Here is a 27,125-nt window from a genome sequence, read left to right as displayed (position 1 = left end):
ATATCATGTAGTTGATCATAAAATTTTCTTGTTTTCCTCCCCCTACCAGATTTGTTGTTATTATCGGTCACTTTTTTATAATCTTGCTTAAGACTTTTAATTTTTTGGCGGCACTGATCGCCGGTGCGGTTGAATCCTTCTGCCCTTATTTTCTCACCTATTTTTTGGAATACCGCTTTATTTCGCCGGGATCCTTCTAGTTGGGCTTGGGTGGTCCCATCAGCCCAAATAGTTATCAGTGCTGACATTTCATCGTCGCCCCAGTTCACTCCTCTGCGCTCGTTTCTTATCTCACACTTGTTGTTGTTATTTGCCATTTTGGAAGCGCAAAATACCAGGATGCAAATTATGCAATGCCCGTATGTAATCAACTCTCCTCACGCGTAGCGAGTCTACCCCTGTAGCGTTCAGACGTCCCATTTTATATTGGTGCTGCCCCGCAAACTACCATTTACTCCGGAGTAAATTTCTTAAACCACCTCCCGAGCAGGGTTAGATTTGCACCGGTTTAAGCAGCTTTCAGGGGCTACACCGGTATAACTTTGTACCGTGTGAACGCTCTACCGGGGCAGCCCCGGTGCTACACCGGAGTAAAAGTTGCCATGTGAACACCCCTTATATCACGGCGGCATGGTGGTGTAGTGGTTAGCGCTGTCGCCTCACAGCAAGAAGGTCCGGGTTCGAGCCCCGTGGCCGGCGAGGGCCTTTCTGTGTGGAGTTTGCATGTTCTCCCCGTGTCTGCGTGGGTTTCCTCCGGGTGCTCCGGTTTCCCCCACAGTCTAAAGGCATGCAGGTTAGGTTGACTGGTGACTCTAAATTGACCGTAGGTGTGAGTGTGAATGGTTGTCTGTGTCTATGGGTCAGCGCTGTGATGACCTGGCGACTTGTCCAGGTTGTACCCCGCCTTTAGGTCTTGGATGGAGGGCAGGTTGACACCAATAATTTTCTCTGCAGACCTTATTGTCCGTTGCAGTCTGTTCTTCTCCTGTTTGGTGACAGATCCAAACCAAACAGTGATGGAAGAGCAAAGAACAGACTGAATGATGGCAGAGTGGAATTGTGTCAGCAGCTCCTTAGGCAAATTGAGCTTCCTGAGCTGGCACAGAAAGTACAACCTCTGCTGAGCCTTTGATGATAGTGACTGTGTTGGTCTCCAACTTCAAGTCCCGAGAGATTGTGGAACCCAGAAACCTGAAGCTTTCAACAGCAGTCACAGTGTTGTTGGTGATGGTGATGGGCAGCAGAGTGGGGGGGCTCCTCCTAAAGTCCACTGTCATCTCCACAGTTTTGAGCGTGTTCAGCTCCAGATTGTTCTGACCGCACCAACAGACCAGCCGTTCAACCTCCCGTCTGTATGCAGACTCGTCAGCATCTCAGATGAGGCTGATGACCGTTGTATCGTTCGCAAATTTCAGGAGTTTAACAGACAAGTCTCTTGAGGTGCAGTCGTTGGTATAAAGGGAGTGGGGAGAGCACACACCCTTGGGGGGGCGCCAGTGCCGAAAGTCCGAGTGCTGGATATGATGCTCCCCATCCTCACCTGCTGCTTCCTGTCAGTCAGGAAGTTTGTAATCCACTGACAGGTGGAGGAGGGCACAGTTAGCTGGGTGAGCTTGGTGTGGAGGATGTCTGGAACAATGGTGTTGAATGCCGAACTGAAGTCCACAAACAGGATCCTGGCGTACGTCCCTGCAGTGTCAAGGTGTTGCAGGATGTAGTGTAGACCCATATTTATTGCATCATCCACTGACCTGTTTGCCTGGTAAGCAAACTGCAGGGGGTCCAGCAGGGGGTCTGTGATGTCCTTCAGGTATGACAACACCAGTCTCTTGAAGGACTTCATGACTACAGATGTGAGGGCAACAGGCCTGTAGTCATTCAGTCCTGTGATATTGGTTTTCTTAGGAACCGGGATTATTGTGAAGCGTTTGAAGCATGAGGGGACTTCACACAGCTCCAGGGATCTATTAAAGGTCTGATGACACATTTTTGACATCTTTGGTGATGTTTTATAACATAAAAAGTAATTCCCGATGATCCATATATTAATTCACGAAGGCGCCTATTTTACAAGTTATGATAAAAAAACGCGGCTATTTGGGCAAATTTGATGGGGCTGCAGCACCCAGGAGACGAATGAGGAGGAGGGGCTATATGACGTCAGCGAAAGAACCTTCCTCCTCACTTACCAGTTTGTTGTTGATGCGACAGGTGTTCAGTTTGTCATTATTAGTATTATTATTATACATTATTAGGGCCCGAGCCCTATGGGCGAAGGCCCTATTGTTCTTGTAAGAGTTCACTATTATTAGGGCCCGAGCCCTATGGGCGAAGGCCCTATTGTTCTTGTAAGAGTTCACTATTATTAGGGCCCGAGCCCTATAGGGCGAAGGCCCTATTGTTCTTGTAAGAGTTCACTATTATTAGGGCCCGAGCCCTATAGGGCGAAGGCCCTATTGTTCTTGTAAGAGTTCACTATTATTATTCTTCTTTATTTTTCTCCGCTGTTGGGCCATTTTTGGGGCGCTTGCCATGGGCGAAAACGCGCGAAATTTGGCGCCACTTCCGAGAATTGCCACCGCTACTCAGAACCAAAAGCCCACACTTGGCCGGGGCTCAGGGCCTCTATAGCGCCCCCTAAGTCGCTGTGATTTTGGCATCCCGCATTAAGGTGCCTGGTTGCCATTTAGTTTGTAGTAGTGGCATGCCATTTGGTATGCATATGTATCTCACTAAGCCGGACAAAAATGTAATGCCAATGCATTAGCCACGCCCAACAGGAAGTGAGGTAATTTCACTTTTGTGTGAAATGCATGGCCACGAAGATGGCGCAACTCCTCCTAGACCGTTCATAGGAATGTCACCAAAATTGATACACATCATCTACAGACATGGCTGACAAAAGTTACTAAATACGTTTCACGTAGGATAAACCGTTCAGAAGTTATACGTCAATCAATTTTCACTTCAAAATTTTACATGCTAAAAAATTCATAACAAATCTTCTAATTGCTCAACACTGCTCATACTTCACACGCTAATCACTCATTGGGCTTCTGACATGTTACCCAATTTCTGTGATATTTCGCCACTGGGGGCGCTATTTTTGGGCAAAAAATCCAATCTTTCCTCAAATTTGGTCAAACTTCACGGCCAGCCTCTTACTACCTCCCATGTCATGTATACCACATTTTGGGAATTTTCGTCCATGGGGGGCGCTGTTTTTGGCCGACGCAATTTCTCCAAAACGGGTTTTTGGTCAATAATTCCATAATGCTTTTCCTTCACACCACTACCTTGTGATAGTGCGTTGCTGTTGTGGACCCTTATTTTTCCATCTCATAATCACTCATGTACAGCATAGCGCCACCTACTGACATGGGAAAAACCAAAAAAGTTATTCTTCAAAAATCTATATCTCATCTTCTGTTTACTCAATTGTCATCAAACTTCATACACAAACTCTTCATAGCTCACCTGACATGTACGCCAAATTTTGTGCACTTTCGCCCCTGGGGGTGCTGGTTATGGCAGAAATGATATTGCAGCTTCTGATTTGTCAAACTTGGCAAGCAAACTCTTTACAAGACCCTTTTTGGGGCGCTTGCCATGGTCGACATCGCACGAAATTTGGCTCCTTTTTCTTAGACTCCCACCGCTACTGAGAACCAGAAGCCCAGATCCAGGCGGGCCTCAGGGCCTCTTTAGCGCCCCCTAACTCATTGTGATTTTGGCCTCCCGCATTAAGGTGCCTGGTTGCCATGTAGTTTGTAGTAGTGGCATGCCATTTGGTACGCATATGTATCTCACTAAGCCGGACAAAAATGTAATGCCTATGCATTAGCCACGCCCTACAGGAAGTGAGGTAATTTCACTTTTGTGCGAAATGCATGGCCACGAAGACGGCGCAACTCCTCCTAGACCGTTCATAGGAATGTCACCAAAATTGATACACATCATCTACAGACACGGCTGACAAAAGTTCCTAAATACGTTTCACGTAGAATAAACCGTTCAGAAGTTATACGTCAATCAATTTTCAATGCAAAATTTTACATGCTTAAAAATTCATAACATATCTTCAAATTGCTCAAAACTGCTCATACTTCAGACGTAAATCACTCATTGGGCATCTGACATGTTACCCAATTTCTGTGATTTTTCGCCACTGGGGGCGCTATTTTTGGGCAAAAAATCCAATCTTTCCTCAAATTTGGTCAAACTTCACGGCCACCCTCTTACTACCTCCCATGTCATGGACACCACATTTTGGGAATTTTCGTCCATGGGGGGCGCTGTTTTTGGCCAACGCAATTGCTCCGAAACAGGTTTTTGGTAAATAATTCCATAACGCTTCTCCTTCACACCACTACCTTGTGATAGTACGTTGCTGTTGTAGACACTTATTTTTCCAACTCATAATCGCTCATGTGCAGCATAGCGCCACCTACTGACATGGGAGAAACCAGAAAATTTATTCTTCAAAAATCAATATCTCATCTTCTATTTTCTCAATCTTGATCAAACTTGATACGCACACTCTTAACAGGTCACCTGACATATGTGCCAAATTTTGTGAACTTTTGCCACTGGGGGCGCTGTTTTCAGGCAACAATTTATATCTCGGCTTCTGATTGGTCAAACTTGATCAAACTTTACAAAACAACTCTTCATAGGTCCCTTGACATGTATACCAAATTTGGTGAACTTTCACCACTGGGGGCGCTCATTGCGCTGTAGCAGTTGCAGGAGAGGTGTTTACAATCATGAGGCACCAGGAGTATGTTGTTTTGGTTGCCTTAAACACACATGACTTGTGGACCACTGGGGGCGCTCATTGCGCTGTAGCAGTTCCAGGAGAGGTGTTTACAATCATGAGGCGCCAGGAGTATGTTGTTTTGGTTGCCTTAAACACACATGACTTGTGGGGAATGGGTAGGCAGTCGGGAGCAAGTGTTGTAGCGTTACATACAGACTAATAGATGTCTAACAGAAGACAATCCTATGTAGCTATAGCTTGGTGACTGATGAGGTAAATACATTAATTTGGTTGGGAAGCCATGGCATAAAATGTTCTGTCCATGACAACATCTCAGCGCACCGTGTACTCTGTGTCCAATTCTGTGCTTTGTCACCATTGTGGGAGTAATGTCTCTTGCCAAAGAAGCTGTGGAAGGTATTTCGCGGGGACGCATGCCCCCGCCCCCCTTGGCCGCTGGCGCGAGGGCCCGTCGAGGCCGCTTGCGGCTTTAATTAGGGCCCGAGCCCTATAGGGCGAAGGCCCTATTGTTCTTGTAAGAGTTCACTATTATTATTCTTCCGTCTTCTTCTTCTTCTTCTTCCGTCTTCTTCTTCTTCTTTATTTTTCTCCGCTGTTGGGCCATTTTCGGGGCGCTTGCCATGGGCGAAAACGCACAAAATTTGGCGCCAGTTCCGAGAATTGCCACCGCTACTCAGACACAGAAGCCCAAACTTGGCCGGGGCTCCGGGCCTCTATAGCGCCCCCTAAGTCATTGTGATTTTGGCCTCCCGCATTAAGGTGCCTGGGTGCCATGTAGTTTGTAGTAGTGGCATGCCATTTGGTACGCATATGTATCTCACTAAGCCGGACAAAAATGTAATGCCAATGCATTAGCCACGCCCAACAGGAAGTGAGGTAATTTCACTTTTGTGCGAAATGCATGGCCACGAAGACGGCGCAACTCCTCCTAGACCGTTCATAGGAATGTCACCAAAATTGATACTCATCATCTACAGACACGGCTGACAAAAGTTACTAAATACGTTTCACGTAGAATAAACCGTTCAGAAGTTATACGTCAATCAATTTTCAATGCAAAATTTTACATGCTTAAAAATTCATAACAAATCTTCTGATTGCTCAAAACTGCTCATACTTCACACGCTAATCACTCACTGGGCTTCTGACATGTTAACCAATTTCTGTGATTTTTCGCCACTGGGGGCGCTATTTTTGGGCAAAAAATCCAATCTTTCCTCAAATTTGGTCGAACTTCACGGCCACCCTCTTACTACGTCCCATGTCATGTATACCACATTTTGGGAATTTTCGTCCATGGGAGGCGCTGTTTTTGGCCGACGCAATTGCTCCAAAACTGGTTTTTGGTCAATAATTCCATAATGCTTTTCCTTCACACCACTACCTTGTGATAGTACGTTGCTGTTGTAGACACTTATTTTTCCAACTCATAATCGCTCATGTACAGCATAGCGCCACCTACTGACATGGGAGAAACCAAAACATTTATTCTTCAAAAATCAATATCTCATCTTCTATTTAGTCAATCTTGATCAAACTTGATACGCACACTCTTAACAGGTCACCTGACATATCTCCCAAATTTTGTGACCTTTTGCCACTGGGGGCGCTGTTTTCAGGCAACAATTTATATCTCGGCTTCTGATTGGTCAAACTTGGTCAAACTTGACACAACACCTCTTCATAGGTCCCTTGACATGTGTACCAAATTTAGTGAACTTTCACCACTGGGGGCGCTCATTGCGCTGTAGCAGCTGCAGGAGAGGTGTTTACAATCATGAGGCACCAGGAGTATGTTGTTTTGGTTGCCTTAAACACACATGACATGTGGACCACTGGGGGCGCTCATTGCGCTGTAGCAGTTGCAGGAGAGGTGTTTACAATCATGAGGCACCAGGAGTATGTTGTTTTGGTTGCCTTAAACACACATGACTTGTGGGGAATGGGTAGGCAGTCGGGAGCAAGCGTTGTAGCGTTACATACAGACTAATAGATGTCTAACAGAAGACAATCCTATGTAGCTATAGCTTGGTGACTGATGAGGTAAATACATTAATTTGGTTGGGAAGCCATGGCATAAAATGTTCTGTCCATGACAACATCTCAGCGCACCGTGTACTCTGTGTCCAATTCTGTGCTTTGTCACCATTGTGGGAGTAATGTCTCTTGCCAAAGAAGCTGTGGAAGGTATTTCGCGGGGACGCATGCCCCCGCCCCCCTTGGCCGCTGGCGCGAGGGCCCGTCGAGGCCGCTTGCGGCTTTAATTAGGGCCCGAGCCCTATAGGGCGAAGGCCCTATTGTTCTTGTAAGAGTTCACTATTATTTATTCTTCCGTCTTCTTCTTCTTCTTTATTTTTCTCCGCTGTTGGGCCATTTTCGGGGCGCTTGCCATGGGCGAAAACGCGCGAAATTTGGCGCCACTTCCGAGAATTGCCACCGCTACTCAGAACCAAAAGCCCACACTTGGCCGGGGCTCAGGGCCTCTATAGCGCCCCCTAAGTCGTTGTGATTTTGGCCTCCCGCATTAAGGTGCCTGGTTGCCATATAGTTTGTAGTAGTGGCATGCCATTTGGTATGCATATGTATCTCACTAAGCCGGACAAAAATGTAATGCCAATGCATTAGCCACGCCCAACAGGAAGTGAGGTAATTTCACTTTTGTGTGAAATGCATGGCCACGAAGACGGCGCAACTCCTCCTAGACCGTTCATAGGAATGTCACCAAAATTGATACACATCATCTACAGACATGGCTGACAAAAGTTACTAAATACCTTTCACGTTGCATTAACCGTTCAGAAGTTATACGTCAATCAATTTTCACTTCAAAATTTTACATGCTCAAAAATTCATAACAAATCTTCTAATTGCTCAACACTGCTCATACTTCACACGCTAATCACTCATTGGGCTTCTGACATGTTACCCAATTTCAGTGATATTTCGCCACTGGGGGCGCTATTTTTGGGCAAAAAATCCAATCTTTCCTCAAATTTGGTCAAACTTCACGGCCACCCTCTTACTACCTCCCATGTCATGTATACCACATTTTGGGAATTTTCGTCCATGGGGGGCGCTGTTTTTGGCCGACGCAATTTCTCCAAAACGGGTTTTTGGTAAATTATTCCATAATGCTTTTCCTTTACACCACTACCTTGTGATAGTGCGTTGCTGTTGTGGACACTTATTTTTCCATCTCATAATCACTCATGTACAGCATAGCGCCACCTACTGACATGGGAAAAACCAAAACATTTATTCTTCAAAAATCTATATCTCATCTTCTGTTTACTCAATTGTCATCAAACTTCATACGCAAACTCTTCATAGCTCACCTGACATGTACGCCAAATTTTGTGCACTTTCGCCCCTGGGGGTGCGGGTTATGGCAGAAATGATATTGCAGCTTCTGATTTGTCAAACTTGGCAAGCAAAGTCTTTACAAGACCCTTTTTGGGGCGCTTGCCATGGTCGACATCGCACGAAATTTGGCTCCTTTTTCTTAGACTCCCACCGCTACTGAGAACCAGAAGCCCAGATCCAGGCGGGCCTCAGGGCCTCTATAGCGCCCCCTAACTCATTGTGATTTTGGCCTCCCGCATTAAGGTGCCTGGTTGCCATGTAGTTTGTAGTAGTGGCATGCCATTTGGTACGCATATGTATCTCACTAAGCCGGACAAAAATGTAATGCCAATGCATTCGCCATGCCCAACAGGAAGTAAGGTAATTTCACTTTTGTGCGATATGCATGGCCACAAAAACGGCGCAACTCCTCCTAGACCGTTCATAGGAATGTCACCAAAATTGATACACATCATCTACAGACATGGCTGACAAAAGTTCCTAAATACGTTTCACGTAGAATAAACCGTTCAGAAGTTATACGTCAATCAATTTTCAATGCAAAATTTTACATGCTTAAAAATTCATAACATATCTTCAAATTGCTCAAAACTGCTCATACTTCACACGCAAATCACTCATTGGGCATCTGACATGTTACCCAATTTCTGTGATATTTCGCCACTGGGGGCGCTATTTTTGGGCAAAAAATCCAATCTTTCCTCAAATTTGGTCAAACTTCACGGCCACCCTCTTAATACCTCCCATGTCATGTACACCTCATTTTGGGAATTTTCGTCCATGGGGGGCACTGTTTTTGGCCAACGCAATTGCTCCAAAACAGGTTTTTGGTAAATAATTCCATAATGCTTCTCCTTCACACCACTACCTTGTGATAGTACGTTGCTGCTGTAGACACTTATTTTTCCAACTCATAATCGCTCATGTGCAGCATAGCGCCACCTACTGACATGGGAGAAACCAAAAAATTTATTCTTCAAAAATCAATATCTCATCTTCTATTTTCTCAATCTTGATCAAACTTGATACGCACACTCTTAACAGGTCACCTGACATATGTGCCAAATTTTGTGAACTTTTGCCACTGGGGGCGCTGTTTTCAGGCAACAATTAATATCTCGGCTTCTGATTGGTCAAACTTGATCAAACTTTACAAAACAACTCTTCATAGGTCCCTTGACATGTATACCAAATTTGGTGAACTTTCACCACTGGGGGCGCTCATTGTGCTGTAGCAGTTGCAGGAGAGGTGTTTACAATCATGAGGCACCAGGAGTATGTTGTTTTGGTTGCCTTAAACACACATGACTTGTGGACCACTGGGGGCGCTCATTGCGCTGTATCAGTTCCAGGAGAGGTGTTTACAATCATGAGGCACCAGGAGTATGTTGTTTTGGTTGCCTTAAACACACATGACTTGTGGGGAATGGGTAGGCAGTCGGGAGCAAGTGTTGTAGCATAGCGCCACCTACTGACATGGGAGAAACCAAAAAATTTATTCTTCAAAAATCAATATCTCATCTTCTATTTTCTCAATCTTGATCAAACTTGATACGCACACTCTTAACAAGTCACCTGACATATGTGCCAAATTTTGTGATCTTTTGCCACTGGGGGCGCTGTTTTCAGGCAACAATTTATATCTCGGCTTCTGATTGGTCAAACTTGATCAAACTTTACAAAACAACTCTTCATAGGTCCCTTGACATGTATACCAAATTTGGTGAACTTTCACCACTGGGGGCGCTCATTGCGCTGTAGCAGTTGCAGGAGAGGTGTTTACAATCATGAGGCACCAGGAGTATGTTGTTTTGGTTGCCTTAAACACACATGACTTGTGGACCACTGGGGGCGCTCATTGCACTGTAGCAGTTGCAGGAGAGGTGTTTACAATCATGAGGCACCAGGAGTATGTTGTTTTGGTTGCCTTAAACACACACGACTTGTGGGGAATGGGTAGGCAGTCGGGAGCAAGTGTTGTAGCATAGCGCCCCCTACTGACATGGGAGAAACCAAAAAATTTATTCTTCAAAAATCAATATCTCATCTTCTATTTTCTCAATCTTGATCAAACTTGATACGCACACTCTTAACAGGTCACCTGACATATGTGCCAAATTTTGTGAACTTTTGCCACTGGGGGCGCTGTTTTCAGGCAACAATTTATATCTCGGCTTCTGATTGGTCAAACTTGATCAAACTTTACCAAACAACTCTTCATAGGTCCCTTGACATGTATACCAAATTTGGTGAACTTTCACCACTGGGGGCGCTCATTGCGCTGTAGCAGTTGCAGGAGAGGTGTTTACAATCATGAGGCACCAGGAGTATGTTGTTTTGGTTGCCTTAAACACACATGACTTGTGGACCACTGGGGGCGCTCATTGCACTGTAGCAGTTGCAAGAGAGGTGTTTACAATCATGAGGCACCAGGAGAATGTTGCTTTGGTTGCCTTAAACACACATGACTTGTGGGGAATGGGTAGGCAGTCGGGAGCAAGTGTTGTAGCGTTACATACAGACTAATAGATGTCTAACAGAAGACAATCCTTTGTAGCTATAGCTTGGTGACTGATGAGGTAAATACATTAATTTGGTTGGGAAGCCATGGCATAAAATGTTCTGTCCATGACAACATCTCAGCGCACCGTGTACTCTGTGTCCAATTCTGTGCTTTGTCACCATTGTGGGAGTAATGTCTCTTGCCAAAGAAGCTGTGGAAGGTATTTCGCGGGGACGCATGCCCCCGCCCCCCTTGGCCGCTGGCGCGAGGGCCCGTCGAGGCCGCTTGCGGCTTTAATTATTCTTCTTCTTCCGTCTTCTTCTTCTTCTTTATTTTTCTCCGCTGTTGGGCCATTTTCGGGGCGCTTGCCATGGGCGAAAACGCACGAAATTTGGCACCAGTTCCGAGAATTGCCACCGCTACTCAGAACCAAAAGCCCAAACTTGGCCGGGGCTCAGGGCCTCTATAGCGCCCCCTAAGTCGTTGTGATTTTGGCCTCCCGCATTACGGTGCCTGGTTGCCATATAGTTTGTAGTACTGGCATGCCATTTGGTAGGCATATGTATCTCACTAAGCCGGACAAAAATGTAATGCCAATGCATTAGCCACGCCCAACAGGAAGTGAGGTAATTTCACTTTTGTGCGAAATGCATGGCCACGAAGACGGCGCAACTCCTCCTAGACCGTTCATAGGAATGTCACCAAAATTGATAGACATCATCTACACACATGGCTGACAAAAGTTACTAAATACGTTTCACGTTGGATAAACCGTTCAGAAGTTATGCGTCAATCAATTTTCACTTCAAAATTTTACATGCTTAAAAATTCATAACAAATCTTCTAATTGCTCAAAACTGCTCATACTTCACACGCAGATCACTCATGAGGCTTCTGACATGTTACCCAATTTCTGTCACATTTCGCCACTGGGGGCGCTATTTTTGGGCAAAAATTCCAATCTTTCCTCAAATTTGGTCAAAATTCACGGCCACCCTCTTACTACCTCCCATGTCATGTACACCACATTTTGGAAATTTTCGTCCATGGGGGGCGCTGTTTTTGGCCAACGCAATTGCTCCAAAACGGGTTTTTGGTAAATAATTCCATTATGCTTTTCCTTCACACCACTACCTTGTGATAGTACGTTGCTGTTGTAGACACTTATTTTTCCAACTCATAATCGCTCATGTACAGCATAGCGCCACCTTCTGACATGGGAAAAACCAAAAAATTTATTCTTCAAAAATCTATATCTCATCTTCTATTTACTCAATTGTCATCAAACTTCATACGCAAACTCTTCATAGCTCACCTGACGTCTACGCCAAATTTTGTGCACTTTCGCCCCTGGGGGTGCTGGTTATGGCAGAAATGATATTGCAGCTTCTGATTTCTCAAACTTGCCAAGCAAACTCTTTACAAGACCCTTTTTGGGGCGCTTGCCCTGGTCGACAACGCACGAAATTTGGCTCCTTTTTCTTAGACTGCCTCCGCTACTGAGAACCAGAAGCCCAGATCCAGGCGGGCCTCAGGGCCTCTATAGCGCCCCCTAACTCGTTGTGATTTTGGCCTCCCGCCTTAAGGTTCCTGGTTGCCACGTAGTTTGTAGTAGTGGCATGCCATTTGGTAGGCATATGTATCTCACTACGCCGGACAAAAATGTCATGCCAATGCATTAGCCACGCCCAACAGAAAGTGAGGTAATTTCACTTTTGTGCGAAGTGCATGGCCACGAAGACGGCGCAACTCCTCCTAGACCGTTCATAGGAATGTCACCAAAATTGATACACATCATCTACAGACATGGCTGACAAAAGTTACTAAATAGGTTTCACGTAGCATAAACCGTTCAGAAGTTATACGTCAATCAATTTTCGATGCAACATTTTACATGCTTAAAAATTCATAACAAATCTTCTACTTGCTCAAAACTGCTCATACTTCACACGCAGATCAGTCATTGGGCTTCTGACATGTTACCCATTTTCTGTGCTATTTCGCCACTGGGGGCGCTATTTTTGGGCAAAAATTCCAATCTTTCCTCAAACTTGGTCAAACTACACGGCCACCCTCTTACTACCTCCCATGTCATGTATACCACCTTTTGGGAATTTTCGTCCATGGGGGGCGCTGTTTTTGGCCAACGCATTTGCTCCAAAACGGGCTTTTGGTAAATTATTCCATAATGCTTTTCCTTCACACCACTACCTTGTGCTAGTGCGTTGCTGTTGTAGACACTTATTTCTCCAACTCATAATCGCTCATGTACAGCATAGCGCCACCTACTGACATGGGAAAAACCAAAAATTTTATTCTTCAAAAATCTATATCTCATCTTCTGTTTACTCAATTGTCATCAAACTTGATACGCAAACTCTTCATAGCTCACCTGACATGTACGCCAAATTTTGTGCACTTTCGCCCCTGGGGGTGCTGGTTATGGCAGAAATGATATTGCAGCTTCTGATTTGTCAAACTTGGCAAGCAAACTCTTTACAAGACCCTTATTGGGGCGCTATTATTATTAGGGCCCGAGCACCGTTCAGTGCGAGACCCTATCGTTGCCATGTGTCCAATTCTGTGCTTTGTCGCCATTGCGGGAGTAATGTCTCTTGCCGAAGAAGCTGTGGAAGGTATTTCGCGGGGATGCATGCCCCCGCCCCCCTTGGCCGCTGGCGCGAGGGCCCGTCGAGGCCGCTTGCGGCTTTATTAGGGCCCGAGCCCTACTGGGCGAAGGCCCTATTGTGTTCTTGTTATTCTTCCGTCTTCTTCTTCTTCTTTATTTTTCTCCGCTGTTGGGCCATTTTCGGGGCGCTTGCCATGGGCGAAAACGCATGAAATTTGGCACCAGTTCCGAGAATTGCCACCGCTACTCAGAACCAAAAGCCCAAACTTGGCCGGGGCTCAGGGCCTCTATAGCGCCCCCTAAGTCGTTGTGATTTTGGCCTCCCGCATTAAGGTGCCTGGTTGCCATGTAGTTTGTAGTAGTGGCATGCAATTTGGTACGCATATGTATCTCACTAAGCCGGACAAAAATCTAATGCCAATGCATTAGCCACGCCCAACAGGAAGTGAGGTAATTTCACTTTTGTGCAAAATGCATGGCCACGAAGACGGCGCAACTCCTCCTAGACCGTTCATAGGAATGTCACCAAACTTGATACACATCATCTACAGACATGTCTGACAAAAGTTACTAAATAGGTTTCACGTTGGATGAACCGTTCAGAAGTTATACGTCAATCAATTTTCAATGCAAAATTTTACATGCTTAAAAATTCATAACAAATCTTCTAATTGCTCAAAACTGCTCATACTTTGCACCCACATCAGTCATTGGGCTTCTGACATGTTACCCAATTTCTGTGATATTTCGCCACTGGGGGCGCTATTTTTGGGCAAAAAATCCAATCTTTCCTCAAATTTGGTCAAACTTCACGGCCACCCTCTTACTACCTCCCTTGTCATGTATACCACATTTTGGGAATTTTCGTCCATGGGGGGCGCTGTTTTTGGCCGACGCAATTGCTCCAAAACGGGGTTTTGGTAAATAATTCCATATTGCTTTTCCTTCACACCACTACCTTGTGATAGTGCGTTGCTGTTGTAGTCACTTATTTTTCCAACTCATAATCGCACATGTACAGCATAGCACCACCTACTGACATGGGAAAAACCAAAAAATTTATTCTTCAAAAATCTATATCTCATCTTCTATTTACTCAATTGTCATCAAACTTCATAGGCAAACTCTTCATATCTCACCTGACATGTACGCCAAATTTTGTGCACTTTCGCCCCTGGGGGTGCTGGTTATGGCGGAAATGATATTGCAGCTTCTGATTTGTCAAACTTGGCAAGCAAACTCTTTACAAGACCCTTATTGGGGCGCTTGCCATGGTCGACAACGCACGAAATTTGGCTCCTTTTTCTTAGACTGCCACCGCTACTGAGAGCCAGAAGCCCAGATCCAGGCGGGCCTCAGGGCCTCTATAGCGCCCCCCGAGCACCGTCCAGTGCGAGACCCTGTTGTTGCCATGTGTCCAATTCTGTGCTTTGTCGCCATTGTGGGAGTAATGTCTCTTGCCGAAGAAGCTGTGGAAGGTATTTCGCGGGGACGCATGCCCCCGCCCCCCTTGGCCGCTGGCGCGAGGGCCCGTCAAGGCCGCTTGCGGCTTTAATTATACATTATTATTTTATATATATATATAGTTATTATGCCTTCGCGTTGTCTTGCCGGCTTTTGCTTCAAAACCCACAAGGATGGGGTAAGTTTATTCAAGTTTCCCAGAGATCCCGAGCTGCATGCGAAGTGGGTGAAGCAAGTCAGGCGCACTCGTGACAAGTGGGAGCCCTCACCAACATCCGTCCTGTGCTCTGAACACTTCGATTTGGATTGTTTTGACACCCTTCCCAGCTTAAAAGAATCTCTTGGGTGTGCAGTTCAGCACAAACGTGTGTTGCTACCATCAGCAGTGCCTACAGTATTCCGGAGGGGGTCTACTAGTAGCTATGCCGGATCCAGCAGTCGCCTGGGACAAGGCGACTCCTCCAAAGACAGTCCTCCTGTCAGAACATGTGTTGAGAAACGACATAAGATAAAGGTACGTAGAGCTATAGAGTGCTCCGACATGATGCTAAAAATAGTAACACTGCGGTCTGCGCGGCCATCTTGGAAGTGACTCGCTCCAGAGTGCTCATAGAGTACACATCATAGAGTACACATTCATGATAATCATAAATGTAATCATAAAGTCGGCGTGATATCAGTCATGTATTTGCTTGTGAAAGCTTGCGGCTTTCATGTAACTGCCGCCTAGCAACGAGAGGCAAAGGGTAAAGAGGGTAGGCTATCATAGATTCTATTCGGAAGAGATCAACACATGATTGCTTAAAAATTAGGTATTTTAACAATTTGCATCTGTTTTGTGATTATCGTGACACTTGTGTGTTATATAGAACTGTATGTCTTATCAGCACATCGAGGATCTTCCACCGGAGGCTTTAGCAAGTACTCGTAGCAACACTACATTTTACCCTTTGCCATGCGTTGTTAGGGAACGGTAGCAAGTACCCCGATGACCGACTTCAAGAATATGTAGAAAAAATTTAGAAATTATACTTTCCAAAAGTCATTTGAGCTTAGTGTATTGCATTTCCATTTATATTGTAGGTTCTTGCTGATGTTTTTGCGGAGTATGACGCAGCTGCTGAATCAAAAGCTGCAGAGTTTGTATGTACTAGTTGTGAACATTCACATTATTATCAATCTCATTTATTTAAAATCAGATAAAATCATGCCATCATGATCACTGCTTAAAGTACCAGTATTTGGTTGTTCTTTTGTTCAGAGGAAGAGCTAGCACTAGAGAGTTCACCGGCGTTTTCATGCGCCATTTCCATTGAGTAGAACAGCCAGTGAACCGCAGCGTGTTCTTCCGCTGACGTCACAGCATGGCCGCGAGCCACGGACCCAGTTTTCTTGCGCTGTGCAATTAAAAGTTGGATATTCGTGTAACAACAGCTTCTTTTCACGTAATTATAACAAAAATTTAACATGTTTGCCATGTTGTATAGTTTATTTAAGAAATTGCATAGAGTCATGTTCGTGTCATCAGACCTTTAAAGATCTGGGTGAAGATGGGAGCCAGCTGGTCAGCACAGACCTTCAGACAAGAGGGTGACACACCATCTGGGCCAGGTGCCTTCCTGATCTTTTGTCTGCGGAAAAGCTGACAGACATCCTCTTCACAGATCTTAAGTGCTGGTGGGGGATCAGAGGCGGGGGGTGGCAGAATGGCAGGGGGTGTAAATGGGTCTTTAATGACTGAAGGGGGGAGAGGTGTGAATGTGTTGAATCTGCAGTAAAACACATTCAGCTCGTCAGCCAGTTGATGGTTCACTGCAGTGTTGGGGGATGGTCTCCTATAGTTAGTAATGTTCTGCAGGCTTCTCCACACTGACGTCGGATCGTTTGCTGAAAGGCTGTTTTTAATCTTATCAGCATAGCTCCTCTTAGCTGCTTTCACCTCCATTGTCAGTGTGTTTCTGGTCTGATTATACAGAACTCTGTCTCCACTTTTGTAGGCCTCTTCTTTGTTCTGACGAAGTTGCCTGAGTTTTGCAGTGAACCAGGGTTTATTGTTGTATATGCGGAAGGTTTTGGTAGGCACACACATATCCTCACAAAAACTGATGTAAGATGTCACAGTATCAGTCAGTTCATGCAGGTCTGAGGCTGCAGCCTCAAAAACACTCCAATCAGTGCAGTCAAAGCAGGCTTGTAGTTCCACTTTGGCCTCATCGGACCATCTCCTCACCATCTTAATTACAGGCTTAGCAGATTTCAGCTTCTGCCTGTAGGACGGGATAAGATGAACCATACAGTGATCAGATATGCCCCTTTTCCACCAAAGCAGTTCCAGGGCTGGTTCAGGGCCAGTGCTTAGTTTGGAACCGGGTTTTCTGTTTCTGCTGACAAAGAACTGGCTCTGGGCCAGAAAAACCGGTTCCAGGCTAGCACCAACTCTCTGCTGGGCCAGAGGAAAGAACCACTTATGTCAGCGGGGGGCGGAGTTGTTAAGACCAACAACAATAACAAGACTGCGAAAGATCGCCATTTTTAAGCGATGAGAAGCAGCAGCTGTACAAACACGAAGTCATCCATTATTAGGGCCCGAGCCCTATAGGGCGAAGGCCCTATTGTTCTTGTAAGAGTTCACTATTATTATTATTCTTCTTCTTCCGTCTTCTTCTTCTTCTTTATTTTTCTCCGCTGTTGGGCCATTTTCGGGGCGCTTGCCATGGGCGAAAACGCACGAAATTTGGCACCAGTTCCGAGAATTGCCACCGCTACTCAGAACCAGAAGCCCAAACTTGGCCGGGGCTCAGGGCCTCTATAGCGCCCCCTAAGTCGTTGTGATTTTGGCCTCCCGCATTAAGGTGCCTGGGTGCCATGTAGTTTGTAGTAGTGGCATGCCATTTGGTACGCATATGTATCGCACTAAGCCGGACAAAAATGTAATGCCAATGCATTAGCCACGCCCAACAGGAAGTGAGGTAATTTCACTTTTGTGCGAAATGCATGGCCACGAAGATGGCTCAACTCCTCCTAGACCGTTCATAGGAATGTCACCAAAATTGATACACATCATCTACAGACATGGCTGACAAAAGTTACTAAATACGTTTCACGTAGGATAAACCGTTCAGAAGTTATACGTCAATCAATTTTCGATGCAAAATTTTACATGCTTAAAAATTCATAACAAATCTTCTGATTGCTCAAAACGGCTCATACTTCACACGCACATCACTCATTGGGCTTCTGACATGTTACCCAATTTCTGTGATATTTCGCCACTGGGGGCGCTATTTTTGGGCAAAAATTCCAATCTTTCCTCAAATTTGGTCAAAATTCACGGCCACCCTCTTACTACCTCCCTTGTCATGTATACCACATTTTGGGAATTTTCGTCCATGGGGGGCGCTGTTTTTGGCCGACGCAATTGCTCCAAAACGGGTTTTTGGTCAATTATTCCATACTGCTTTTCCTTCACTCCACTACCTTGTGACAGTACGTTGCTGTTGTAGACGCTTATTTTTCCAACTCATAATCGCTCATGTACAGCATAGCGCCACCTTCTGACATGGGAAAAACCAAAAAATTTATTCTTCAAAAATCTATATCTCATCTTCTATTTACTCAATTGTCATCAAACTTCATACGCAAACTCTTCATAGCTCACCTGACATATACGCCAAATTTTGTGCACTTTCGCCACTGGGGGCGCTATTTTTGGGCAAAAAATCCTATCTTTCCTCAAATTTGGTCAAACATCACGGCCACCCTCTTACTACCTCCCATGTCATGTATACCACATTTTGGGAATTTTCGTCCATGGGGGGCGCTGTTTTTGGCCGACGCAATTGCTCCAACACGGGTTTTTGGTAAATTATTCCATAATGCTTTTCCTTCAACCCACTACCTTGTGATAGTACGTTGCTGTTGTAGACTCTTATTTTTCCAACTCATAATCGCTCATGTACGGCATAGCGCCACCTACTGACATGGGAAAAACCAAAAAATGTATTCTTCAAAAATCTATATCTCATCTTCTATTTACTCAATTGTCATCAAACTTAATACGCAAACTCTTCATAGCTCACCTGACACATACGCCAAATTTTGTGCTCTTTCGCCCCTGGGGGTGCTGGTTATGGCACAAATGATATTGCAGCTTCTGACTTGTCAAACTTGGCAAGCAAACTCTTTACAAGACCCTTATTGGGGTGCTTGCCATGGTCGACAACGCACGATATTTGGCTCCTTTTTCTTAGACTGCCACCGCTACTGAGAACCAGAAGCCCAGATCCAGGCGGGCCTCAGGGCCTCTATAGCGCCCCCCGAGCACCGTGCAGTGCGAGACCCTTTTGTTACCATGTGTCCAATTCTGTGCTTTGTCGCCATTGTGGGAGTAATGTCTCTTGCCGAGGAAGCTGTGGAAGGTTTTTCGCGGGGACGCATGCCCCCGCCCCCCCTTGGCCGCTGGCGCGAGGGCCCGTCGAGGCCGCTAGCGGCTTTAATTATTATTGTTGTTGTTGTTGCTGCTGCTGCTTCTTCCACGTTGTTTTTGCTTCGATATTCGCGCCAAGGTTTATGTAAACGTAGCGACGTAACTGACATATACAGCGACGTAATGACGTATACAGCGACGTAACTGACGTATACAGCGACGTAATGACGTGGCACCGCGAGCTATGGAAAAGCAAACTGGTTCTCAGCTGGCTCGCAAGTTGAACGAGTTGTGAACCAGCACTGGCCCCGAACCAGCCCTGGAACTGCTTTGGTGGAAAAGGGGCATATCTGATCACTGTATGGTTCATCTTATCCCGTCCTACAGGCAGAAGCTGAAATCTGCTAAGCCTGTAGTTAAGATGGTGAGGAGATGGTCCGATGAGGCCCATGGAAAAGGGGTGGAAAAGGGGTAATAGTCCCAAGGCTGCACAGGGGACAGAGTGGTATGAGTCCTTTAAAACAGTGTAACAATGGTCCAGAATGTTTGTGTCCCTGGTGGGACACTTGATGTGCTGTTTATATTTTGACAGTTCGTGGCTGAGGTTTGCTCTGTTAAAGTCCCCCAAAACAATGAGCAAAGAGTCCGGGTGTTTTTTCTCCACATTGTTTATCTGGTCAGCCATGTGTTGTAATGCCTCATTAATACATGCCTGGGGGGGGATGTAAACTCCAACCAGAATAAATGAGGAAAACTCGCGGAGCATGAAACGGTTTGCAGTTTATGAATAATGTCTCCAGATGAGGACTGCATGATTTGTTTAGAACTGTGACATCAGTACACCAACCTTCGTTAATGTAAAAGCAGACTCCGCCTCACCTCGTTTTCCCCGTGAGCTCCGTTTCGCGGTCCGCTTGGTGCAGGTGAAATCCAGGCAGGTGGAGAGAAGTGTCCGGGATGTGCTCACCAAGCCAGGTTTCGGTGAAGCACAAGGCAGCAAATTTGTTAAAATCCGTGTTAATTGTGTTGAGGAGCAGCAGTTCGTCCATCTTATTGGCCAGATAGCGGACGTTAGCCAGGTGAATAGACGGGAGCGCAGTGCGAAACCCCCGCTGCCTCAGCCTGACGAGCGCGCCGGCTCACTTCCCCCGGTGTCTCCGGCATCCTCAGCGTAATCCATAGAGAGCTGCTGCTCCTCCAACAAGTAGCTCTGGAAAACTTTCCAGATCAATGAAAGCCGATGAAAAGGGGTATGTGTGTCTGTTTCAGCTCCAAGTTGTTTCCTGGTCCCTCCTGTGGAGTTCAAACAGCAGGCCTTAAAGTGCTATCAGAGTTTCCATCACTCTGAAGGAGACCACTTCACCCTCGTCAATGTGTACAATGCCTACAAACACAGCCAGCACAGCTTGGGTAAGTCACGGATCAAAACAGCAATGTAAATGTGAATATGTATAAACTGTTCGAAACTTCAGACGAAATCAGGTAGTAGAGACTCAGGTGGGGTTTACATTAGACCGTATCAGCGGATCATCAGATTAACGTTTTTAAAATGATTCGCGTGCACACAGCAACGCCAATACACGATTCGCGTGCACACAGCAACGCCAATACACGGATACGCTCGGCTCCGCAGGCATCCTGCGCTCCAAATCACTCCGCCCTGAACAGCGAGTGCCCTCTGGAGGGTGCGCACTCCGGCCCTGCGCAGCTCACAGAGCGCGCGAGTGAAGCGCACGAGCAGTGATTCGGGACTGAGCCGCTGTGTGTGTGATCCCAGTGCATATCGGGCATGCGCGTCACTTACCACTTGCAAGTGGAAGGATGGCAAGCCTAAAGACCATCATAACTACACAATGGGCAGTATTTGCATCAGTATTTGCAGTATTTTCATACTTTTATACTCTTTAATGAAAGGTGATACAAGGCAGAAGTCCGCGCCGTTTTTCAGCAGTTGCATCACATGACCAATGCCAGCGAATCAGGAAGGTGGATGTCACAGTGACGTTGTCCAATGACGACGCCAGCTAGAGCTCAGCACAGCGTATCCGCGTATTCTCAATGTTTACACAGCACCGGACCAGACACGATCTGGATTGAATACGTGGACCCTGGCGGATTCCCGTTTCCCGGCGTTTCCAGGCGTTTTAATGTAAACGGACAGTGCATCCGCGAAGAAAACGAGACAGATACGGTCTAATGTAAACTTGGCCACAGATAGCATTGTTCTCTATGTCAGGATCTTGACATAGCGAATGGTTCATTCACAAAATTTTGATAAAAAGGTCTGGTCATGTTGACATAAATTTTATGTAAGGAATAATACACTCCAGTTTATACAATCCCATTTCCAAAAAAGTTGGGATGCTGTGTAAACTGTAAGTAAAACCATAATGTAATGATTTGTAAATCCTGGAAACTCTATATTTCATTGAAAATGGTACAAAGACAACATATCTAATGTTGAAACTGCTATAGGTTGTTGAAAAATATTTGCTCATTTTGAATTTAATGCCAGCAACACTTTTCAAAAAAGTTGTTCAAATTCAAAAGACTAGAAAAGCTGTATAATGCTTAAAAAAATGGAACATCTCACAACTAATTAAGTTAATTAGTCATATGATTGGATATAAAAAAGAGCATCCCAGAGAGGCTGAGTCTCTCAGAAGTAAAGATAGGGAGGGGTTCACAACTCTGTGAAAGACTGCATGGGCAAACAGTGCAACAATTTAAAAATAATGTTCCTCAATGTAAAATTGCAAAGAATTTGGGGATCGCATCATCTATGGTACATACAGTGCCATCCATGATTATTGGCACCCCTCATAAAGATGGAAAAAAAGGGTTAGAAAAAATCCACCTTTTCGTGATGCAGCTTCATCTCACACTGAAAAAAATGACAAAAATCCAACCTTTACTTGGTCCAGAAATTCGGACTATTTCTCAATAGTCACCTCGAGCGACTCGGCAAAATGGCGGCCAATAGCTTTGTCACCATAAATGAGGAAGAATTACAAATTATGAAAGAAAATGCTGTTCCTAAAAGCACTAAAGATGCTACGAAGTTTGGTCTAAAACTATTCAAAGGTAAGGTGGAATTGTGATTTATTTTATCTATTTCAAAACAAAGTATTTTCTGTGAGTCAGCATAGATAAATGACGCAAGTCTGTGCACATTACGTTTGCATGCCATTTTTGAAGTTTGAAATAATTTTTTAAGATAATTTTTTTAAATATCACCTGCATATTTATCCTAAAACAATTATCTGCCTCAGGCTCAGTGAATATCAATGAATAATAACTGACTTCAACTCAGTTATTATTGAAATAATATCGGCTGGCTTTTATCGTGGTATATCAGATATATTCCATTCAGCTAGCATGATACTGAACGAGTCAAAGACGAGTAGCTGAATGGACTATATCTGATATGCCACGAAAAAAGTCAGTCAATATTATTATTATTATTATTATTATTATACATTCGATGGAACAATTATAGATTTTACAGAAAGTTAAGAACAGGGGGGTAACTTGCCAATATTGAATGCTAATCAAATGTAATTCAATGTTCTGTCAATCCAATGTACATGTACAAAGTCAAAGTTCTAACAATAAAAATGGTACAAGTCCAAAAAGCCTGAACAACAACCCAACTTGTATACAAGCTACAGTGGCATGCAAAAGTTTGTGCACCCTTGCTGAAAATGTCTGTTACTGTGAATAGTTAAGTGAGCAGAAGATGAACTGATCACCAAAAGGCATAAAGGTAAAGACGAGACATTTCTTTTCAGCGTTTTATGCAGGATGTGTGTATTATTTTTGTTTTGTACAATTGGAGAGTGAAAAAAGAAAAGGAACACCATGTGAAAGTTTGGGCACCCCAATACATTTGCAGGGATCGAAACGGGAATTTGGGAGCACTGGTCCATTTGGACCAGTGCCTCTCAGAGGTACTGGTCCGAATGGAGTAGCACTGGTCCGTATTTATAATTACAAATTTCAAGCCGATTTTATATATTTATTTATATAATACAACCATATTATACATGAGTGATCAATTTCAACTGTCTATAAACTTCTTTCTCAGTCATCTCATTATCATCACAATCTTCGAAACCCCCATTCAGATCATCATCATCATCTATCGGGTCATACACCACATCATGCTGCGCCTCCTCGTCATCTTCATCTTCCACCTCCTCATTCTGTCTCTCCTGGGGCTCTACATCTCCTGCCACATACTCCCTCTCATCACCTGCAGGCTGCTCTGGCTCATCATACTTGTTGAGCGATATCCGTTTGTTTTGATAGCTGTCAGAAATGTCAAGCCAAGGAGTTTTAAACTTCGCGGGGTTCTAATCTATCTGACCAATAACGGTTCAAGTTACATTTGTCTTCACGGGCAGCAACAAAAATGAACGGGAAGAAACGAAACTTCGCGCAGCCATGCTGCATGTAGCGGTGTATACTGCGCACGTAAACAATATGGCGGCGTCTGCGTCTATGCCAACTTGACAAATGTCTCACAAAATCTATTGAAATTATCATAAAAAACGGTAAAATAGACCAAGTTCTGCTTAAAATGGGCGAGAATCGTTGATAGAAACCATCGAGGCAGTGAGTAGTTTGATATATAGCGTGGCGAGCCAGTCGCCCACTCGGTCGAGTACATGTTGTCACTAGTCGCCCGTACCCTTTCCAACTCGCATTGGCGAGTGGGCGACCGCCCATTTCGATCCCTGCATTTGAGTTCTCAGGTAACTTTTACCAAGGTTCCAGACCTTAATTAGCTTATTGAGCTGTAGCTTGTTCAAATTCTTCATTAGGAAAGGTCAGATGATGCAGATTTCAAAGCTGTAAAAATTCTCTGACTCCTCAAACTTGTCCCTAAAATCAACAGCCATGGGCTCCTCTAAGCAACTCCCTAGCATTCTGAAAAAATAAAATAATTGATGCTCACAAAGCAGGAGAAGGCTACAAGAACGTAGCAAAGTGTTTTCAGGTAGCTGTTTCCTCAGATCGTAATGTTAATAAGAAATGGCAGTTAACAGAAACAGTGGAGATCAAGGTGAGGTCTGCAAGATGAAGAAAACTTTCTGAAAGAACTGCTCGTTAGATTGCTAGAAAGGCAAATAAAAACCCCTGTTTGACTGCAAAAGACTTTCAGAAAGATTTAGCAGACCCTGGAGTGGTGGTGCACTGTTCTACTATGCAGCGACACCTGAACAAATATGACCTTCATGAGAGAGTCATCAGAAGAAAATCTTTCCTGTGTCCTAGTCACAAAATTCAGCGTCTGAAGTTTGCAAATGAACATCTAAGCAAGCCTGATGCATTTTGGAAACAAGTCCTGTGGACTGATGAAATCAAAATAGAACTTTTTGGCCACAATGTGCAAAGGTATGTTTGGAGAAAAAAGGGTGCCAAATTTCAGGAAAAGAACACCTCTCCAACTCTGAAGCATGGGGGTGGCTTGATCATGCTTTGAGGTTGTGTTGCAGCCAGTGGCACAGGGCACATTTCACTGGGCGAGACAAGCATGGATTCGAATGAATACCAGCAAATTCTGGAAGCAAACATTACACCATCTGTAAAAAAGTTGAAGTTAAAAAGAGGATGGGTCCTACAATAAGATGATGATCCAAAACACACCTCAAAATCTACAATGGAATACCTCAAGAGGCACAAGCTGAAGGTTTTGCCCTGGCCCTCACAGTCCCCTGACCTAAACATCATTGAAAATCTGTGGGTAGATCTCAAAAGAGCAGTGCATGCAAGACAGCCCAAGAAACTTGTAGAACTGGAAGCCTTTTGCAAGGATGAATGTGCGAAAATCCCCCAGGTAAGAACTGAAAGATTATTAGCTGGCTACAAAAAGTGTTTACAAGCTGTGATACTTGCCAAAGGGTGTGCCACTAAGTACTGACCATGTCAGGTGCTCAAACTTTTGCTTCAGGTCCTTTTCATTTTTTTGGTATTTTACGCCTGTAAATGATGGAAATAAAAATGTAATCTTGCAGAAAATATTAAAGAAATGTGTCATCTTTACCTTTATGCCTTTTGGTGATCAGTTCATCCTCTGCTCACTTAACTATTCACAGTAACAGACATTTTCAGCAAGGGTGCACAAACATTTGCATGCCACTGTGTATCCAGGTTGACAGTTCAAGTTCAAAGTTACTTTTGGTAGTAGTTAATTGTTCCATTCCAGTTGTTCAAAACAAAAGGGCTTTGCTGAGTGCAGTCCATGAGTGAAGTCCTCTTGTAAAAGTCTCCATCACTTTTCCTCACCTCCAAGTAGAACTTTATATTTCCACTATTGCTCTCTTTTCCAGTTTTTCAATGTCCATTGATCTGTTTTTCTCTTGTAAATATGCGTGAAGAATATCCAGCGAAGTTTTGGTAGACTTTCGGGCGTTCAGCGCGTCTTTAGTTTCAGTTTATTTACTTGGTGCTTAATCCGAGCACTGAATTAACCCTGCCTCTTTTCTCTCCCGACTGACAAAGAAGTGATGTGCGCATGCGCAGCAGAAGTTTTGTCATTGGATCTTCGCATGGGCTCTGAAATGTGACGTTGTGTTGTCAAGACAACGTGCACATGGTAGCCACGGGGTCTTAAAAGTCTTAAAAAAGTCTTAAATTTAATATTCCAAAATTAAGGCCTTAAAAATCAATTCAGTCAATTTCAGTTTATTTAACCCTTTGGTAGTGATAACACTAAATTACAAGGGAGGCCAAATACAAATACAATACAATAACACACACAAAAAACATATTTAGTCCCTACTGAACTTATAGGTCACAAAGTTGCTAAGTCGGTTGGTCCTTGTTACACGATAGTCAGCACGGAACAGGCCAGACCTCAAACCATAGCCATGAGCGACCCTCACGGCCTGTGGTAGCATATGTGCTAGGAAACCAGACTCCCTGATGTTAGCAATAAATTTTCTGCAAGCCCCATCACGGCGCGCTGCCAACATAGACAAACCACAACCCGCGAGTGCCGACTCATATGATCGCTCGGGAAATATACTTTTAAGTGCAGCCCTCTGAATACCCTCCACCAGCTGACCTTGACAAGCTGGTAGTCCAGCCCACACAGGAGATGCATATTCTAGGATGGGCCTAACCAGGCTACAATAAACTTGAATAAGGTCAGATGACGAAACACCAGATTTCTTCAACACGCGCAAAGCATATAGGCGTTTCCGAGCTCTCTTTACAATAAAATCACAGTGGGTAGACCATGACAAATTGTCTGAAATGTATACACCAAGCAACTTATAAGAAGATACTTGCTCAATAACTTGACCTGACATTTGCAAGGGAGGTAAATAAGAGGGCCTATACTGTAAAAAGTCTATACACAGTTCTTTACATTTGGTAGGGTTCAACCTCATTCCATGACTACAAGCAAATGTACAGATATCCCTTGCAACCAAGGGCAGCAAGCTGGTCGAACATCTAGGAATAATTTCAAATATGGAAAGGTCATCTACATATTTTACCCTTGTTTTCCAGTCACTAACCAGATTATTAACTAGGACTGCAAACAACAGGGGAGCCAGCTTTGTCCCCTGAGGAATACCTCCCCTTGGGACAACACAACTCGATAGAGTGTTACCAATTTTGACCTGCTGAGACCTTTCAGTCAGAAAGGCCCCAATCCATCTAATTAAGATCTCATGTACTCCCAAATTGCGAAGCTCAGATACTAAAACAGAATGATCCACCAGATCAAATCCTTTACTAAAATCAGTAAACAGTATACGCGCATAGCAATGACCACTGTCCAGAGCCTCGAGAATACAATGTAGCAAATATACAAGCGCATACGTGGTTGATCTACCTGGTAGTGCAAACTGCTTTAGATCAATTTTATTGGAGACTTGTCTAAAAAGTGACTCTAAAGTAAAACCCTCCAGTATTTTTGCTATTTGGGAGGTCAAGGTAATTGGCC

General features: G+C 44.5%; 1 protein-coding gene across 1 annotated transcript in view; it reads left to right on the top strand.

Annotated features, from left to right (window-relative positions):
• dhx32b (DEAH (Asp-Glu-Ala-His) box polypeptide 32b) overlaps positions 1-27,125 on the top strand; it is a 78,438-nt gene that overhangs the window by 34,854 nt on the left and 16,459 nt on the right. The window contains exon 8 of the mRNA XM_060932803.1: positions 20,435-20,575. Coding sequence (XP_060788786.1) covers positions 20,435-20,575 — 141 coding nt within the window. The remainder of the gene's footprint in view (positions 1-20,434; positions 20,576-27,125) is intronic.

The sequence above is a fragment of the Neoarius graeffei genome, chromosome 11, assembly GCF_027579695.1.
Source record: "Neoarius graeffei isolate fNeoGra1 chromosome 11, fNeoGra1.pri, whole genome shotgun sequence".
NCBI classification, from domain to species: Eukaryota; Metazoa; Chordata; class Actinopteri; order Siluriformes; family Ariidae; genus Neoarius; species Neoarius graeffei.
The sequence above is the reverse complement of the archived record's forward strand: the minus strand, read 5'-3'. Positions and strand labels throughout refer to the sequence as shown.